The 20519-nt window shown below is 44.1% G+C and overlaps 1 protein-coding gene across 2 annotated transcripts in view; it reads right to left on the bottom strand.

Annotated features, from left to right (window-relative positions):
- Positions 1–3617: 3617 nt before the first annotated feature.
- DPYSL3 (dihydropyrimidinase like 3) overlaps positions 3618–20519 on the bottom strand; it is a 107061-nt gene continuing 90159 nt past the window's right edge. For both annotated transcript variants that reach the window (XM_081293265.1, XM_081293266.1), the window contains exons 8-14: positions 17403–17523; positions 13775–13931; positions 12984–13125; positions 11205–11375; positions 9950–10129; positions 8646–8808; positions 3618–7027 (exon numbers count right to left, since the gene is read on the bottom strand). In XM_081293265.1, coding sequence (XP_081149391.1) covers positions 6939–7027; positions 8646–8808; positions 9950–10129; positions 11205–11375; positions 12984–13125; positions 13775–13931; positions 17403–17523 — 1023 coding nt within the window. In that variant the 3' untranslated portion in view covers positions 3618–6938. The remainder of the gene's footprint in view (positions 7028–8645; positions 8809–9949; positions 10130–11204; positions 11376–12983; positions 13126–13774; positions 13932–17402; positions 17524–20519) is intronic.

Raw genomic sequence — 20519 nt, 5'->3', positions numbered from 1 at the left:
ATCAGATCCTTTAGTTTTATTCCATAATTTGGGCTAATAGTCAATTCCCCATTGAATGGAATATGTCTCATTTGATTGGGAACAAGGCTCACAGATGAGAATTTTAGAAACCTGCATCCTTTGGTTTGCCTTTCTGGAAGCTTTTTCTCCAACAGCATCCTCCCTTACCTATAGAGAGCATCTGAGGCATCTTAGCAGATTCTGAAGACTAGAGCATCCTGCTTCTAAAACTCCTGCAAGGCAGCAGAGCCTCCAACTCCAGGATATTCCGTGACCTCCCCTGAAGTGGGGCAGCCCAGCCCTGCAACCCTGACCGTGACCCTAATTCCTTGGGAATAAATGCTCTGCTAATGACTAACACCCCCTCTGAAGCAGCACTAGTTTTGGCTGAGGTCATTGTGAGGGCAGCGTGAACTTCAAGTAGCACAGACCATTACAAGATTGATTATAATAATCTAATTAGTGGCTAGGTTTCATCTGATAGGAAAATTTTAATCAGAAATGACTCAATTTTCTGTCATTATAGTCCTAGATTGGATGGGTGAATACATAATTAGGAAGAAAGAGCATTAATGTAGCTATTAATTCATCAGCATTGCAGCTTTTGGCTGGTGCAGAAACGCCAGGGGTTCAGCTCTTTAGAGGCTGAACCAAAAGGCTTGGAATGCATTGTGAGTTTGTTTCAGTCCCGGTATTTGTCCATTGAAAATCCTGTTTCCTACTTTTGTCCACCTGTGGTTACTGTTATTACAAGCTCAGTGTGTGTCTGGCTGATATTAAACATTGATGTGAAAAATGCACACTTTGGTTTTCTGTGCTTTTGTGAACCAATGGCTGACCTGGCAGCCCTTGAATGAGAAAAACATGCTTCTGTTGAGCTGTAGCATGTGCAATGTCACTGTGCCTGCTTGCATTAAAATGTCTTATGTAACAGTAAGCCATTGACCTTTCTTTGTCACGTTTGTGTTTGTGTGTGTATTTGTTTTCCCAAAAGAGAGTATCAGGGTGTCTAAATTTACCTGCTCTTACTTCCATTTCTTATTGTGAGGAAGGTCCCCTAACAGAGAGAGCTGGTGTTAGAAACGATGTTCTGTTACTCAGGAACATAGCACATCTTAACTGATCCACATATACAAAAACGAAAACACTTGATTCCTTTAATATGCACACTTCAGGGAACACAGTCCAGAATTCTACCTTCTGCCTTTCACGGTGTCCTCAAGTTCACAGATAGCTCATGCATCTTTTCTCAGCATCCTGTCCCATTGCACACATGAGGGCAGCTGGTGGATGTTCCAAATCCCATAATTTGGGACAGGAAGGTAACAGGCACCTATGAACTCTTGCAGCTAAGAGCAACTTCCGGCAATGAGAGAGTAAAGGAGTTTTCCACTACCTCCAAACTCGGAGTAGGTCAGCAACCAGCCAAACACTTACTCCATAGGCTGGAAAAAGCAGGCAATTCTTGTGGACTCTCAAGTCCTGCATCCTGAAAACCCTATTGTCAGGTCATATTAAGTGTCCTGCTGTGCTGTTCTGAACAGCCAGCTGAACAAGGGGCAAGGTCTAGAACCCTTTAGATTTTTAAGTATGTGATGTCACTTTTGTCATCTCCATCTCTTGCACATGGTTGTGTCCCTGCTGTGATGGGTTGGTGTTAGGAGAGTTGATTCCAGAAGGTTCCTTGGAACCAGAGGGCCTTGATTTTACTCTTCAGTGTTTTCATTCCCACCTAATTAGACATGACTCTGCCACTGAATATCTCTGGCCTACAGAGGTGCAAAAGTGTCTATGTATCTTTCCCCAGCACCTCTGAAAGCCACTCATTCCTTTTGGAGTCCTGCACCCTTAGTTCATTGTAAACATTGACTGTTCCCTTTAAACCCTCTTAAATCCTTAGAAAAGCCCACTCATTCCTTGGTCAGGAGCAGGGAGAGGTGTTCCGCCAGTCCTGAGTTTGAGCCATTCGTGAGACTACAGACTAAAGCTTATTGAACATCAAACTGGGAACCTCGGTGGTAAAATAACTTTAATATGTTCAGAGTAGCTTTGGATCTGGTTTCTGAGCTTCTGTGTTAAAAGGTACACACTCACTTTGTGCTCCTTTATCAAAAGCATTGTCCTACCAAATCAAGAGGGACTCATTACATGCAAAAGCAATTAATTAGAAATTACCATCCCCAGGGCTCCCATTTCCTCCCCCACCTATCGCAACTTACAACCAGACCCATCTTTGGGTTAAACATTCATGCCTTGCAGGCTTGAGAGTGAGGCTAGAGCCTTCCCAGCATGTATCCCCTTTTCTGGCATGTCAAATACCAGAATCCACATGGTTTAGGTGACTCAGGGGCTGGGCATGTGACCAGGTGTGGGCAAGTAATCCAATATGCGTTTCTGGCCAAGTGACTGGTTCATGGCACACATGTGATCCAACCAGACCAATCAGAGTCAACCTCTTCTGAACTGCTGAGGGAAACTGCCTCCTTCCTCTGAGGTTACTAAGAGGTAAAACAAAAGTTTGGGGCTGCCGATGACCAGCTTTGTCCCCTCATGGAAAGAGCTTTAGTCAGAAGGAAGCACCCACTCAAGCCAGGCAGGGCCAAGGTGGAGAGGCAGCATTCAGATGTCAGCATTCAGCACTTCCCCCAGCCAGGCTTAAGTCTGCCCATCCCCGGACTTTTCTGTTGCAGATTTTGAAATTCCTCCTTTCAACCCTCCACCCTCATGCCCTTCTGCAAGTGTCACCTTTCCAGTGAAAACATGACTTGCACACGTTAGAACTGGATTCAGCAGGGTTTCCCCACAAGGGTGTGGCACAATCAGTTTGGTGGGAGGTGAAAAGATGATACAGGGTAGAGGAATTCAGTAGTCAAAAGATTTGAGAGCCCTGATTTGGACAAGGCTTTTGTTTGTTTGTTTGTTTGTTTGTTTTGGGGGGTGGTGTTTGTTTGCTGTGCTGGGGATGGACCCCAGAGCTTTGTGCATGTGAGGCAAGTGCTCATCTACTGAGCTTCACCCCAGCCCTGGAAAAAGTTTTAAAGCCTCCTCCATCATAGGATTTCTCAGCCTTCAACTTGTGGTATGTACCTTCCTGTTCTCCTAGGAGTAGACACAGCAAATAATCCTTTCAAGCACTCATTTGACCCCTGAGATCAGTTTGCTAAAGAATATACTTTGGCACATGCTTAGTTGGTGTTTTTAATCAAAATCTACGTTTCTCAAAAGAAGTGGAGCATGCTTAGAAAGCAAGCTAATATCGAGGATTTAAGGGATGATAAAATAATAATAATAATAATAATACCCACAAAACAACCCCTTTAGGTTCTGTCCAGGACTCTGCCAGGTTAATTCTCCATGGTGATGCCTTTAAAACTGATACTGACTCTGATGGTCCATAAAGAAAAATTTCATCATTTGCTAAAGTTTCAATAATGTCATCAAATTCTGTGGCCCAAACTAACAACTCAGTGAAGAGATAAGACACACATTTTTTTTTCCTCCAGATAACTGTTTTTGTCAGACCTGCCTGGCTGACTAACCATTTCAGTCTTATTGTGCAATTCTAACGTAGTAGATAGAAAGACACATCACACACAGAAGGGTCCTGGGAAACAATGTTGGTAATTTTATAGTTATTTTAATAACCAGGTTTACATTAACAGTCACTTGATGAATTTTTTTTTTTCTTTTTCTTTTTTGTCTTTAATCTCAGCTAATTCAATACACAGTTTTCTTCACGGTTCAAACCAAACAGCTCTTCACGTTCCAGAGCTGCCTCACAGCTAGCACAGATCACAGGGAGATTTACTGTCTGTCCATATCCACCAGGTACAGGACTGAACACCCACACACCATTTCTCAAAGGGGGAGCTTATGAGGAACACTGGCTGCTCAGGACAGCCCATGAGCGCAACTGGGACTCAAGCTGGGGTTGTGCAGGGGAGAAGGCCTGGGAGTCTTATGGCAGGAACCAAGATTGGGAACCATTGAAGGGGTATCTCAGGGTGAGCAAAATGGAGTCCAGGCTAAGGAGGATTCAGGCCCTGTGAAAAGAGAATGACTCTCTGGGTACAGTCATAAAGCAAAAGGCCAAAGGATGACTGGATTTTGAAAAAAAGCCATTTTCAGGTTAACTATAATCCTACTAGTTTTAGGAAACTTAGGAGAAAAAGAAACATTCATACTAGGGTAGCTGATTCAACAGTTCTATAGACAACCCCTCAACTACCCACACCTGTGACCCTCTCAGCCAGGACTCCAGTGGATTTCCAACTGGGCTTAGAAACAAAGAGAGAAGGTTGGGGGGTGGCAAAGCCATCCTCAGAGATGGGCCAGGCCAAGAGATGAGGTGGAAAAAGCTATCTTGAGAGTGAGACTGAAGACCCAGTTAGCCCTTCACACTTGGATGATACACCAGTGAACTTGAAGAGCACCATGACTCATTGCCATTTTCTCCCCCAAGCCCCTTGTATAGGGCTGTTCAATGCGTCTATAGAACAGAATAAAATTGAATATACATTGAAAATGTGTATTCAAGGAATTCTCTGGAATTGCTGTACTTAAATGTTACTAATGGCAAGAGAGATTGGGAGGCTTCCTACAACATTGCCCATCTTGAGCATCAAGGGTTTTTTTCCTACGGAATGGACTGCTTGTATAGAATAGAAAGTTCTGGGTGAATACTCCCAGTGCAGTGCAGATGACCCATTTGCTCATGGAAGATTTATCTCATGGCATGGAGAGGGCTTGGAAGGATTAGTGGGTCAGGGACTGGTAATCTCAGAGCAGATGGTGGTGAACAGGTGCGTGCTCAGACTAGTTTATTTACGTGTATTTTCCTCCATCTGGTGGCCATGGCTGGTACTGCCACTTATTCTAAAGCCCAGCCTGGCTCCTGAGGTATGTTTCAGATCTGGCAAACTCCCTTTGTACATAAAAGTCATTCTGAGTTCCTTGAAAGGCCCCCAAATATTTGAATTGTAAATTAAAGCTACATTTTACTTTTTATTTAAGTTTCCCTTAAAAAAAAGCACCATAAGAGCCTTAAAATAGCAAGATTCCCTACTATGAGGTGAAAGTCTTTTTTTTTCATGACTGGAACAGAAAGTAGCTTGCTTGGAGAAACACTCTTCCTTAGATATTTCTAAGTATTTTTGTAGCCAAGTGTTCACTTTTCTCTAGTTCTCAACTTATTAAAACCTGCAGACAGGCCTAGGGGGCAGGTGGGTGTGGCTCAGTGGTAGAGAGCTTGTATAGCATGTGCAAGACCCAGCACCAGAGGCAGGGAGGGAGGGAGAGAGAGAAAAAACAGACAAAAAAACAAAAACAAAAACAAAACAAAACAAAAAAAACCTCACACACACAAAAAAATCAGAACATGTAGTCAGAGGTAATGGTTTCTCCTAAGCACTGAAAAGGTGTCTGAGGCCTGCTCTTCTCTTCAAAGTACTTAGTACACAGAGTTATGGGTTCTACCAGATGTATTCCCCATGGCATGGAAGTCTGATCCCAGGTTGAATATTTTCTTCCTGCATAAGGGTCTCTCAGTTCTGTACATCCTTGCCTTGCTCATAGAACTTGGTCCATCACTGAGTTTTCAGAGGTGGCCTGATAGAGGAAATGGACACATTGGTGCTACTTTCTTTTATGTGTACCACCAGGAAGGCCATGTCACGTCACTTCCACTCACCTCAGAGATTTTAGTACGGAAACTAAAAGTCCCCCCCAAGGATCAGCTAATGGAAGAGGAAATAGATGGTTTAGAATTGAAAAATGGAACCAGGTTATGTAATGAGCTCCCTCTGCTCCAGACTGGCTTTCTCAAATCCCTGCTTGACCCCCACATAAGCTGAGATTACCTCTTCATAGTGAAAGTTGGTGAATAACTCCTTTTTAGTCATGCTGTGCCTGATCTCAAGAGATCAAGAGCATCACTCACTGCTGCCAAGACAGGCCCTTCATTCTGTCCCACGCAAGCTAAAATCTGGACTCAGGATGCCAGACGCATGCTCTTCTCCTCTGTGGAGAGGTGACTTTCCCTGTGTCTATAGGGAAGTGAACTTAGGCTTCTGCGGCCCTCCATGCTGAAGGCCTGTGCTTTGCTCTCAGCTACTACTTATCAAGAGCACCAAAGAGACAGAAAGGACTAGAGGAAGAGAAGTGTCATTTGCTCTCTCCCAGTTTGGCCTTCCCACCCCAGGAAAGGAGGTTTGAAAGCAACATTGAGAAAGAGTCCCCAGCAAACACTGGCATAATCAAGCAGGTGGAAGAAATGGTTGGGTTTTGGCGTTTTAATTAGCATTCAAAGGAACAAAATCTACTGGGGAGGGACGTGACAAAGTCCAGAACCCAAAGATCCCCGCCTTCTCTGCAGACCCTGGGGCACTGTGATAAAGTGAGGGCTGCCACAAGTGACCACCTTTCATGAAAATAAACACACTTCATGGACACAATACACGATACCCCTTCAGCTCACCTGGCCCACCCACCTCCCTTCTACACGCCCTACCCTAGCCCTCTGCACCCTCCATCTTGCTCTGGGCTCCCACCACCCACTCACCCCAAATAACCTGTGTCCCTTTTGTTCATTTTCCTGACATCCCAGCTTTGTCTGTCCCCTTGTCGTAAGATGCAGCACTACACACGCTCTCAACACTATAATATAGCAGACTCTTTTACCTTAGTGGCCTGTCTGATTGCATGCATGTAAATGAGGGAGAGGGTCAAACAAACCAAGGCTATGCATAAACAGAAAACAAAGCAATATTCATAAAGCTAGGCAAGCGAGCGTAACATGGAGAAACATAAGGCTTGAGGCTTATTGATTCTTTAGATCACAGCCGTTTGGATTCGCTTTCCTTCTTAAACATTGGTGTACCATTTTGGCTTGGAAAAAAAATCTCTTCTTGCATCTGCCCCTCTCTTCAGGGAGAGGTTGCTTAACTCAGGGATGTGATATTAGAACGGCCTCCAGGGGGCGCCACGATGCGCTTGCTGGCCGAGCGGACCCCCTCATCCACTTGGGTGCCTGTGGTGGAGAAGGGGTAATGGTAAAAAAATAAATTGATTAAAGAATGTAAGAGAGTAAATGTCTCCCTGGCCTCATCTCCCAAGAAACTTAGATGGAGCTTTTTTTTTTTTTTTTTTTTAACTTTTCATATGCACTCCCCTAGCCCCTGGAAAATGACCTTCTGGTAGGAACAGCCAAGTTCTTATTTAGATTTCATCTAAGCCTCATAATAATACTAGGAAGAATAACAATGATAGCTGCTTGCATTATTGTGGCTAGCCATGTTGAAGAGTTCAAGGGGTACAGCTCATGGAGTCTCACCAGTGTGAGAACTGCAGTCACTTGCCCAACACCCCACAGCTTGAAGTGGGGTGGTCAGGTCCATGCAGCTACACAAAAGAAAGCATCAACCTGTGCCTGGATCCATTCAGAAAGGAGCAATTGAAAGCTTAAGGATTAAAGGAGCCAGGGAGCAATGGAATGAGTCCAACACACATACGAAGTTTCTTGGGACGTCCGGACCCCTGGCAAAGATTCATAAAATCTTAAGCACTTTTCCTTTGTCTTTCTCTACTTCTCTCATCTCTTTTCCTCCCTGTTTTACTTGCTTCTTCCATTCTTCACTGATTTTCCTTTCCCTATAGGCTGGGATTTTCCCTTTAAATATATCTTTTCTTTCATATTATCTTGCTTCTCTCACATTTAAATAGTGTGTTGTAGAGATGCAAATCTACATTTTTCCCCATATGAAGACTATTCATTATGGAGCAATTGAATGATATTTATATATATATATATATATATATATATATATATATATATATATTTGTAGATGGTCACAATATCTTTATTTATTTTTATGTGGTGCTGAGGATAGAACCCAGTGCCTCATACATGCAAGGTGGGTGCTCTACCACTAAGATACAGCCCCAGCCCTTGAATGATTATTTTCTATTTGTAGAAAAGTTCTTAAATAAAAGATTAATAATATAGGCAACACATGGCAAATGTCCAATCAATCGAAACTACCATTAGCATTGTTACTACTAGGGAAGGGAGACTAGAATAAAAATCCTACATTAAAAGAAGCTATTGCTGGACTGGGGTTGTGGTTCAGTGGTAGAGCACTTGCCTGGCATGTGTGAGGCACTGGGTTTGATCCCCAGCCCCATGTATAAATAAATAAAATAAAGGTCCATCGAACAACCAAAACAATTTTTTTTTTAAAAGAAGCTACTGCTATTTAAGGATAAAAATAGTCTGAGTGTTCTTTAACCCTGAACAGTTTTTTTTTTTTAAACACCCCATACACACAACATACTGCCCGATTCTCATAGGTTAATGTAGAAAATCACTTCATAGTGGAAATCAACTCCTCTGCCCTGCTTCTAACCCCAGCCAGGTCTGATCTCTGAGCAGAATTTGTCATCGTTTGAACTTGATCTCTAACTTGACCCTCACTGATAGAGCAAACCTTCCTGTTTGCCCTAGTAACCTTCTCCCTAAAGACTGTGCCCAGCTCTGGGCTGGAAAACCCACTCAGGCTGAGCTCTTAGGATCACACTCTAGCTTCGAGGGTGAACACTGACATTCCCCTCATCCTTCTCTCCTCCCTGGATCAACCTGTCCCACTCACCTGACAGGCTAAATCCGGACTGGTGGAGATTCCTCACAGGTGGATTTGGCCGAGTGGGAGAGCCCCGGGTAGAGCCCGCAGGGGTGCCCCCTTTGGGGGTGGTGGTCAGGTCAAACACAGGTCCATCATACATGCCCCTTGGGACCGCATGCAGGTCTGCCATCTGCAGCCAGAGAAACACATCAGCATTCAACAATTTAGGGTCTGCTCTAGATTGCATAAGTGTATCGGTGAATAGTATGTGTGGGGGGTTGGGCACCAGGATATAATAATGATAATGAAGGTACTTTCAAGGAAGGGAGAACTAGTGCAAAATAAAGCAGGTGTCATGGAGGAGGTCATTGAGGGGCCCTCTAGAAAGACAAGCTTGCCTCTGAAGGATCCAAAGACCCTGTTATGGGGTAGGGATTGGAGGTGGGAGAAGCCAGTGGGGAGATGCAGAGGAGTGGTGTGGATGGCAGAGGATCGGCAAGTACCAAGAGCTGAACGCAGAGATGTTGTGGGGTGGAAGAAACATCACACAGCTGCAGTGCAGCGATTAGGAAGGGCAGCAGTCTCAGATGAGGCTGGACATGCTGGCCAGGATGGGATCACAAGGGAGCTCCTCTTCAGCACAGAGATGAGCTGGCTGGGCCTGAAGTTTGAGTCTGTCTGTGGTCTGACCCACTGACCTCTAGCTGTGGCTGTGAACTTGCCCTGGACTGTGGAGCCAGCCAGCAACATCCACCAAGTACTCTGTGCTGGGCCTTGTGCCAAGGGTTGGGGTTTACAGTCACATGAAACACAGTGCCTTCCCCAAAGGGGCTTACAGTCTATTAGACAAACACTGCCAGACCACCCACAGCAGCAGTACAGTCGGCTGGCAACCTCCACCTAGGTCTTAGCATGGCCTTGAGGGAGGCAGGGAAGACACACTGCTAGGCGCACTTGACAGTCCAGCATGGGTCAGTGCAGAACTCCAAGGGGGTGCTGCTGCCCATCCTTCCCTCCGTGCCAGTGACTCAGAGCAGGCACAGGAGCCAAGCTCATCAATCTGCAGATGCTAATGACACATGGAATGATGACTGTATCTGTTCTCCCCAAACCAAGAACTCCAGATCATCAGCTTTTCTTTGGTTTTAGAATCTAAGTCACATTAATAGAAAGAGTTGATATTAGGGAAGTTTGAGTTTCATTCCCTTCTCAATCAGGAAAAACCTGGAGTGTGGAGCTCAAATTCTGCAAACTCATGGTGGTTACTATACCTGAGCCTGAAAGGGACACACAGCCCCTGCCCCACCTCTGGGGTTCCACCTGCTCCTTACCTTCCTCCTGGCTTTAATGCGCTTGTAGACATAGTCGGAGAATGGGCTGCAGGGAATGAAGCGGCCTGCCCCTTGGGTCACGTGTAGGTTGCCATCTTCCAGCATGATCTTGCCCTGGCAGATGACGACCAGAGGCGCCCCACGCAGCTCCATCCCTTCAAAGATGTTATATTCTGCAGCCTAGAGATAGATGAGGCAAAGCAACAGCACGGGTATAGGGAAAGGAAAAGAGGACCACGGTTACCTTTTGTGTTGCCTTCAGTGTCCCTAGGAAATAGGTCACCAGGTAAGCCAGGAATAGCTCACAGTGTGTCTACAAGCTGTCATGGGTAGATGGCACCGGGAGACTGATGCTTACAAAGTAAAGACTGGGCTTCTAGCAAAGAAAAGTGTCCAAACTTGATTAAGATCTTCAAGTACCAGTCAGTTTCTGTTGCTGGCAGTATTCAAAGAGAAACTGAAAAACCACCAGGGCTGCTATACATGGAGTCTTGTGTAGAGAGCATGGATTGAGGGAATACATGGGTCCCTGCTGGCTCAAAATCACGTAATGTGACATGACGTGATGTTTAAGCAAAGACTGTTACCACTCAGAATGGGTTTCTCCCTACTTGCTTTGCTTATGCAACAAGGGAGAGACATTACTGCAAAGTGGTTAAGGACATCAGCTGCAGTCGGATTGTCTGGGTGTTTCAATGTTAGCGTCACTGTTGACTTGTTGCATACATTATTTAATCTCTCTGTATTTCCATTTCCTTATCTATAAAATGGGGGTAATAAAAGTACCTACCTGTGGGAGAGTGTTTTGGAAATTCAATGAGCTAAAAGCACAGTGCCTGAAACATAAATGCTTATAAATATTAGCTATTTTACTAATAAATATTAAGTACCTTTTGAAGGTATTAGGTTTGATTATTATCTTCCACATGAATAGGAATGTGACAAAAATATTTATATTTTCCCTTCCTCTCAAAACATAGAGTCTGTCTAAGTCTCAGCAATCACAGGAGTATGGGCAGAGGTGGAGACACCTTTGTCCATCCCTGAGTGACACAGTCCCTCTGCTGCCGTGCCACTTTGGAAAGCAGAAATGAGAAACAAACAGTTTGAGTTTTAAGACACTAAGATCTGGGAATGGGTCATTATTGCAGCCTCCCTGGACTACGTATGCTGGTACAGTACATGAACGAATTTCTCACGGCCAAGCTCTGTGCAGGCACTCTCCATCCCTCCACTCTGGCCAGCCCACACTCACCGACTGGTGGTTCTTGGCAGAGACAATCCTCACAGCATCTGGATCCCAGATGACCAGGTCGCTGTCAGAACCCACAGATATTCTTCCCTTGCGGGGATACAGGTTAAAGATCTTGGCAGCATTTGTGCTTGTCACAGCCACAAACTGGTTTTCATCCATTTTCCCAGTGGCCTATTGAAATACAAAAACTTTATATATCCATCTCTTTCTCTATATCAACAAATTTGGGGCTTCTGGGCTCAAAGGAAGAGGACCAGAAATCCAAAGAAGTACCCATGAGTTGGTAAGCACAAATCCTCACCAGGCAAGCTGGAGGAAGAGCTGGGCTGTCATGTTAACCAGGCAAAGAGGGTAAACACGTGGTTTAAGATGAAAGTTAATGCTCCCGCAGAATGCATTTTCTGGATATGTATATATATTTATTTATTTACCTCTTATAATTCTAAAAAGGATTAGAGAGAGTTCAGAGTAAAAAGAAATGTGATTCTGATGTGACTTTTTAGATATGTGTGTGTGTATTTATGTGCTCACAGGACAAATATACAAGATCCTCCGTGACAATAATAGTTACCCCTGGGTTGCAGAATTTGGAGGTGTTTTTCTTTTCTTTTCTTTTTTTTTTCATGTACGTGCTTGTCTGAGGTTTCCAAGTGTTTTTTACTGAGCACATATTACATTGGCAACTCCAAAATATAGTTATGCATCACTTTACAATGAGGATATGTTCTGAGAAAACTGTTGGTGGTGATTTTGTTGTTGTGTGAACCTCATAGAGTGAACTTACACAAACCAAGCTGGGCTATCACTAAGTGAGATCATCTTACAGGGCCATTTATATACTCCATCATTGACCTAAATGTCATTATGCAGCACAGGAGGGTGTGTATTACTTTTAAACAAATCCGTAGAGTGCCAGCATGCACACATACCTACATACATATGTACATACATTCACAAATACAGAACAGTGTAAAAAAAATACAGAATCTTAACTATGTGAAAGAAGAGACAAAAGGTTTCATATTTTACCTTTTCAATAAAAAGCCTGAGTATGGAAAGAACTGCATTTAAAGGCTAGCCTTGAGCTTCTTGGGGACCGAGAAGAGAAGTGAGTCCATGGGTTAATTATGTAGATGAATGGGGCACTAGCTCATATGTATTCTATTTGATGCTGAATATAGGGAAGTAATTGACTTAATAATGAATTTATTATTAATGATGTTTCAGTCAATTTACTAAAATCTTGGAGAGGTCTTTATTTACTTGGCTATTTCTTTTACCGGCCCTTGTGATGTAAATGAGGAAAATTAAAAAGTGAGGCCACTTTGCCAGAGACGTTGGTAAACAGCAGCCTGGATGATCTCATGCTCGCAATACAGGGCATCCTTGATGAGCAGGATGACTGGGCACAGGATCATTGCTTACCATTTCAAAGTGCTATGTGTAGACCTTTCAAAAGAAGCCATAGAACGCTCCAAATGAAAAGAATTAATTCACTAGTATTCTAACTGCAGATGACTCATGCAGGGAAGTGAAAGAGCTGTGTGTTAGTGGTTCTGAGTTCTTAACACTCTAGATGAAGAAGTCTCCTTAGAATCCTAGACCTCAGGACTCATCATTAGAAGTCCCCAAACCCCTGAGCCACCTGGCCACATCCTGAGCACCCTCCCCAGGGCAGGATGGAGGAGCTGTGCCTCAGGCTTGGTTGGTACAGGAGGCTCTGATCTGGCCCATGGATATTTGGGTCCTGGCCACCCTCCCATGACCTCCGTCCCTTACCACGGCCTTGTCCCAGATGACAGACATCCGCTCCTCCACACCATTGGTGCCCTCAGGAATGGCAGTGAAGTTGTCCTTCCCAATGGCTTTCTGGGCAGTGCTGAAGGTGCAGTGGGCACTGCCAGAGAGCTGAAGATCCCCGCTGGAAAAGGAGAAGAGCTCTGTGTGAACAGGTGAGATGGCTCGGGCCCCTCGGGGACCAGAGTCCAGTGTCCAGTGCCAGAGTTTGAAATCCCTTTCCTAATCCTTACTGTCTTGTGTGAGCTTGGATGAGATTTTTTTCCCCTCTGTAGGCTCAGTTACCTCATCTGGAAGGTGAGGGGGTGGGATGAGATCATCTCATTTGTAGCAAAATCAAAGGACCTCAAAGGAGTGATGGCCTGATCTTACATGTACACAGAGCAACAAATGAGTATCCCTGTGATTTTGGCTAAGTGTCATCATGGTTGACTATTTGAATTTAGGCAAATTATTTAAACTTTTTTGGCTTAGAGTTGCTTAATCTGTAAATTGGGGTTAGCAGAGCCTCACTTGTAAAGTTGCTAGGAAGAGCAAGTGAGATCATGTGTGGAGTTTCATCCTAGCTGGGCACACACAGGTATTCACTGCTGTGACCATTACCCACATTGTGACTATATTATCATTTGAAAAATGATGGGGGAGAGCCTGTGTTCTGTACTCAAGCCCGCAGGAGAACTTCTAGCTGGTGGACGGAACAACTGCAGCCCCCATCCCAGCTGGCCCCAAGATGCCCCCACAAAACCCCTGCAGCTCTACAATCCTGCACCAACCTGGCTAGCAAGGAGTTGATGTAGTCAGGAGTGGTCGGGTCAGGGCTCAGAGGCGGGGATGTCACAAATGCAGCCGCCTTGGCCCAGTTCTTGCTCCAGTAATGGGTTCCATCTGTACCAAGGCTGGCAGTAATGGGCTCTCCAAAGACCACATTTCCTGGAAGGGGGGAAATAGGCAATGGATTTGCATTAAGTATATGCTGCACTGAGCCATATTTAATCATAGCTCCTAAGCCTACCCAAGGCTATGGATCTGCTGTTAGGCAGATCTGGGTTCAAGTCCACATTCCCACCTTTTCTAGGCTTTTTTTTTTCTTTGTGCTAAATGTGAGCAATTTCATATTACTTGGATAGAAAGAATGTAAGATGCAGTATTGATCCACAAATTTTGAGGCAAATTAAAATTTGAGGCAAAGAAAATATAAGAAAAATATATATTTATTACAAGATTCATCCTTATTTCAGAAATATTAAAATGCAAGGTGCGTCCTAGAATGGATGAAATGAGATGATATCTACTTCCCAGGCTTGTTAAATCAAAGGATTTTTTTCAGATATGAAGGATATGGCACACAGGTGATTCTCAGGAAATACATATTTCTTTACCTTCCACTTTTTTTTCCATTATAGGGCTCAAAGCCCTGAATGTGCCATGCATCAATGGAAATTGCTAGATTCTTTTTTATAAGATCACACTTTTGTTTCCAGAAAGTCAAATCCATGAGCTCTCATGAGTATTTTTCATTGAGTTTGTTACTTCTTAATCTAAGGAAAGAAGTGACTTGCTCCAGGAGACCCAAACACCTGAGATGTGGCCATAGATGATGAGGCTGGCTTCTGGAATTCTGTGACGGGAACCAGGGGAATCAGGTGAGGAAGGAAAATAGAAAATACACTGATCTAAGCTTTAGTTGAGCTTCTTAAGGAAGAAGAGACAATGATACAGAAGGCAAAAGATGTCTCATAGAAAGTTGGTTGGTACCAAGTTAATCTATGCCAGCACTTTGGGCCAAGGATGCTTTGTATAAAGCCTGAGTCTTTGGTCATCCATCTTTCACCATCAAAGTTTGTATATGGTCACATTCTGGGAGGCTCTATGGCCAGGATTATCAAGAAATTTTGCTTTGTTTCAATTCCAATCAATTGGTAATGGTTAACTAGAATTATAGGTAGTGAAGAATCTTAATAATGCTTCTGGTCTCACTAAAATAGATTTCTGATTGATTAGTGATGTTTGCCATAGGCAAAAGAAGAAAGCAATGGTGTGATTTGCATATAGCAGCCCTGTTTTTATGGGGTGCCCATAAAAAGGATCAACAGGTAACTTAGGAGAATTTCAAGAGCTCTCTAAAGATATTGACCAAACTAAAGTATGCAGGACCACAAATAAATGAAAAAATGAAATTCAAGGCAAGCACTCAACTACTATTGAGAAAAAATGCAACCTTAACAATGGAGGAACTGTCTCTTTGGGCTACACTTAGCATGGAAATATAAAAAGCAAAGATTGTCATTATGAGTACTAGCCCTCCTACCTGGGACATCTAAACAGGTCATATTATAATTCCTGCAAATGAAAAGGGTGATGGCAGTGCCCACAGCACATGCCTCAGAGTTCCTTAAGAATTCTGCATAATAATAAATATAAAGTATTTATCTCAGTGCTGGGTATTAGAGTTGGTTCTCATTAAATTGTAGCTTTTTAATATTAATTCTGAGCAGCCATGCTGAGCTGCTTAAGAGTCCTGGTGGTAGGTGATTAAACTTACAAGAACTTAAACAGAAACATGGTCAGGAAGGGAAGAGTAAGCACTGTGAGCCTCTGTTTTCCTGCTTGGAAGGCTCTTCCCTGAGAATGACAGTCTATGAGATATTTACTGGCTTCAATCTCAGCAGCCAGTTTTTCATCACTGAAATAGGACCTCCCTTCCACCCTGGAGGCACAGCTGCACAAGTTCTCTTGCCAGAGAATCAGGAGCCAGAAGACTAAGGAGGAGGAATTTTCTCTATGAAGTTTGAAATGAGACCAGCATACAACTGAAACATCCCATGCTCGGGGGTGCCCAGGATATCCTGGTGATGAGTCCCAGGCAAGATAAAGCCATCAGACAAAAGGCATGAGAGGGTGAAGACGGTGGGTGTTTATGGCCAGCGTGGTAGGAATGGGGGCCCCCATACAGTTTCTCCTTTCTTTCTCCCTGTCTCCACCACCAAGAATGGGTATAGAACATTGGGCTGCTTTCCTGCTTTCCAATGACTCACACCACCCAGGGGAACAACTGCTATTTCACTTGAGGCATTTAAATACTGCAAGAGAAAACAGCAAGTCTACTATGAACATGAGGAGGTTGAAGATGCCTCAGAACCTACCTCAGACAAGTGGCAAGACTCCTTCCCATAAGAAAGGGACTACCCTCAGCCAGAGGCCAGGCAGTTGAAAACCCAGCTGGCCATCTTAGCCACTCCAGTCACTCACCCACACATGGAGTTTTTTAGACTAGTTGGGCAGACGAATCACTCATCTTGGGTCTCTCCACCACCAGGGCGGACACTGACACTACACAGCAGTAGCTACTGCACAACTAGGCAAGGTCAATTCTCTTTCACAACCAAACACAGAACCTTTATCTCCAGCTTCTCCACCATACCGTTCATTTCCCCGACTTCACAATCAAGCCCATTAGTCTGCCACTGAGGACAGGGACCAAAACCAGAGAGCTTTGAAATGGAAGTACACTTAAGCTAAGCACGAGCCAAGCAACTGAAACCCAAGTAAACAGGAGTAGAGAAAAGGAGAAGGCAGAAGCTGACAGGGATAGAGCCCCAGGTCATGAAGCCATGGTTTTAGACAATCTCTGGAGACCCATTCAACCCCTTTGCTAAAATACCTTGTGCTAAACTGTGTGCTCAGGCAGTGGGGCCCTGTCCCTGCATTCTGCCCTCAATCCTGGCCACATTAGACCATCTCCACAGCTGTCTTTGGTGCAGGGATGTGAATATGGTCACAACCAAGACATTCACATGCTCCTGGACGTTATTGCTTGAGCTGCTGCAAAAGATGTGTTCTACTTCTCCATCATGTCTCACCAAGAACTGAGGAAAAAAGGTGTCTCCTGGCTTCTGTTCTTGTCACATACTGAACATAAAGCCATCAGGCAGGAAAGAGAGTCAAGAAGGGAATAAGAGTGATAGAGTCCTAATGCCACTGTTGAAGCCCCTCAATCGAGCTATGCCTGAAATACCCACAACCAACCACTGACTTCTGTTTGCTTGTTGAAGCCAGTTGGGGGTAATCAGTGCAATGGAGACTAGTAAGTCCATTTATAAAGTTCAGATAATGTGAACCAAAAATGACAGATCAAAAAGAGGAAGGAAGATGCACTGAGTCTCAGAAGAACTGATTTGAACTGTGTTGTCTTAGACAAATCACTGCCTCTGTTTGCTTATATACCAGGTGGAAGAAATCTCAGGATCCTGGGTGTAGCAGAGGCTCTCTAGAGAGCAAGGCAATAAGGCAGTGAGCACTGATATTACATGGACCAGCTAGGGAAGGAAGGATGGACCAGCCAGGGAGGAAAGAGGCTTTACAGTACATCACTGGCTCTGAGATCTTAGAAGCACAAATCACCTTTTTTCCTGGCTTGTGAGATGAGATCGGCTGCACTCTTGCTCATGACCTTGGTGATGTAGAGGGGGCAGTTGGTCTGGCTGGCGATGGTGATGGCACGGAACACAGCCTCAGCTTCCAGCTGCAGGAGAAAAAGAAGGTTTCCAGGAGTCAATAGGAACCTGAGCCTCACCCCTGTCACGCAGCACCTCCACATACTGTGAGCTATGCAAAGGTTCAAACCCTGGCAGGGTCTGGAACAGAATGGTCTCAGACCCACCCCCTCCCCTCCTGCTGTGTCTCTTCACTTAGCTCCTTGGTGCTTCCATCCTCCCTGGTAAAATGGAGGTAAGAGTGGGTGAAGCACAGGACTGCTGCCTGAGATCATCACTTAACAGAGTAAGTACTGATCTCCCGAAAGCCAGAGTTTTCCCTGTACCTCCTCTCTCTCCTTTCCCTGAGGTATTACAAATACTGCACCCAAACAGAGGCCTCTGCTCCCCACTCTTCTCAGGGCAAATTCTTTGGGAAAATACAATCACTACACCATCCACTCTGGAATAACCAATAAAGGCAATTAGGCATGTGGCTCCTCAGATCCTTCCCTGCAGCAATAGGTGGTCAGCAAAGGGTTAATTTGAGGAGGCATTTCTTATAAAAATAATTCCCAGGCTTCTCAGCACAAAGACTTCTTTTATTATTGATCTCTTCCATCCCATCCTAGTGTAGAATTCATGTTTTCAAATATGCTAAGTAACCCAGTTGCATTTATTAAGCAAGAAGTAATGTGTTTTTCCTTATTTTATTAACAAAGTAGGATCCAAGAGCTCAGGCTCTCTTGCATGTCCTGATTCTGAGTCCTGATTCTGCTTCAGGCTGTGTGACTTCAGGTACCTTGCACAACTTCTCAATACCTTATTTCCTTGTCTTTGATGTGGTGATACTAACAGGACCTGACAACCAGAGCTGCTGGGAGGATTAAATGAGTTAATCCTTCCACTCGTGGGCCAAAGCAAGTGTCCCTTAAGGAGTGGCTCTAGGTCTTACTGCTGATCACAGTTTCTGACCAGGTGAGAGTTTGTGTTACTACCCAAAGCCCCAGTTAGTTCAATTTAGCCCAGAGCAGAGACATTGGCATTTTTCCATTCAATCAGCAACAGATCCCTTTTGTATGGATATGACTTTCTGGTTTGCCTGTGCAGCCCAGTGCTTTGAAAAAAAAAAAAAAACACCAAAAATAGCTTGCAGATGCCCAGTGGTTGTATAATGCAAACCAGTGACTACTTGTGGTGGATGCAGATCAGTAGAAAGGCTCCAGGAACTTGATGACTGAGCTGGCGACCCTCAAGCTGCACTTCATTCCATGCAGACAAGATTCTGGAGGCGCCTTAGTGCAGGTGAATGCAGTCTCCCATCTGAAGCACCCAGAGGCCCTACCCAGGAGTGGCTGCTCTGTGCCTGGGGTTCTACTCTGAACAGCATCACTTGAGATGGAATCTGGGTGTGCTCTGAGTTGAAGAGGGGTCAGCTCCTCCTACACTCCTTCCTACCCCTTCACACCTTTGCTGACCACTTCAGCTCCCCCTTGACCTCAGCCCTGACCTCTTTGATGTCATTCCCTCCAGAACTGCAGGTTCTTCCACACTTCAACAGCATGACTATCTTTGGAAGGTTACATCACCTTCCAACTTCACCCAAAGGGGTTTCCAGGGTTGTAGAGATTTGCAGTTCAGAGGCTTTTTTTTTTTTTTTTTACTAAAAAGGAGACCGAACTGAGACAAGGTTGGGATGGTGGGGGTGGAGAGGAGGTTGAAAAAACAAACCAAGGAACAAAAATAGACTTTGTTCTGAAATCCCCTGGCTGCTGCTGAAGAAATCCGTCTTGCCAGCACATCTCTCCAGTGACCAGCATTTACAAAGTTTCACAAACAGTGCTGATCATTCTGGCCTGCTCACACTGCGTAAATGATTTTCCAATCCTTCAAACATGATCAGTCAGTGGCTTAACTTCTCTGAGCCTCAGCTTCTTTACCTGTGCAATACAATGCCAACTACCTAGAGCAGCAGCAAGGATAACTGAGGTAATCTATGCAGTTAGTACAGACTCGGGTGTGTAAGCTTTCCAAAGCACCCAGAATTACTAAAGAGACAGACTTCTCAGGAACACCTTGTACAATTAGAATCCCGATCACAAACTTATACATTATTTCAATGGGCAACAAAAATGTTACTAGACACCAGGGAGTTTCTGGGAGTTGATAATGTTCTCTATCACCACCTGTGTGCTTCTTGAACAAGTGTATCCAATTTGTGAAAAGCAATCCCATCCTTATGACGGGAACAATTTTCTGTATCTGTTGATTACATTTCAATTTTTAAAAAAAGCTCTAGAAGCAATGTGTAATGGAATGGCATCTTTTCTGGTTCTGATTCTTTCTTTTACCTCTTGTATAGTTTGGAACAACAACAGGAACAGGATTTGCTTCACTGACATGAAGAGCTTTAAATTCATTCCAGGTACCTGTCCTTGGTTGCTGTCCCAAAGCCAAGTTGCTGTCAGCCATATGGGCAGCCTCAGCTCTATGCCCCATGCCAGCAGGTAAGTTATGGACATCCCAGAGAAATGTGATCAGTCACTAGTCACTAGTCACTAGTTACTGGCTCTTCAGCTGCTAAACATAGGTGCACATCATCATTTATTTTATATGTGGGAAACTTCCATACCAGGATATAATCATAACCTTATGCAAATCAATGGGCATGGTCCCTGTGAAAAACTCACGGGCAAAATTTTGCAAGACTCAAAACACAAAATGAAATAAAGAGTAAGTACAAATGTCTCCAAGATTCACAATGATTAAGAAAGAAATTAGAAACTTAACATTCCTACTGAAAATCCAGAGGACACGGCAACTTGTATTATCTTTAGAGAGATTAAGGGGTCAAAAGGAAGTATCTCCTTTACATTCCTTTCTAATTTTCTCACAGCCCTTGAGCCAGGGTCAGTCCAAAGTGGTCTTTGAAAGAGATGTTCCAATACTGCTGTCTGGTATTTATAAATTCTCACCACCTTTCAGCAATATTTACTCCTACCCTGGATATACGTGTGGCTCAGGAAAACAGATCAAACAGAAACAC

This window comes from Spermophilus citellus, assembly GCF_964194105.1.
Source record: "Spermophilus citellus genome assembly, chromosome: 1".
Lineage (NCBI taxonomy): Eukaryota > Metazoa > Chordata > Mammalia > Rodentia > Sciuridae > Spermophilus > Spermophilus citellus.
The sequence above is the reverse complement of the archived record's forward strand: the minus strand, read 5'-3'. Positions and strand labels throughout refer to the sequence as shown.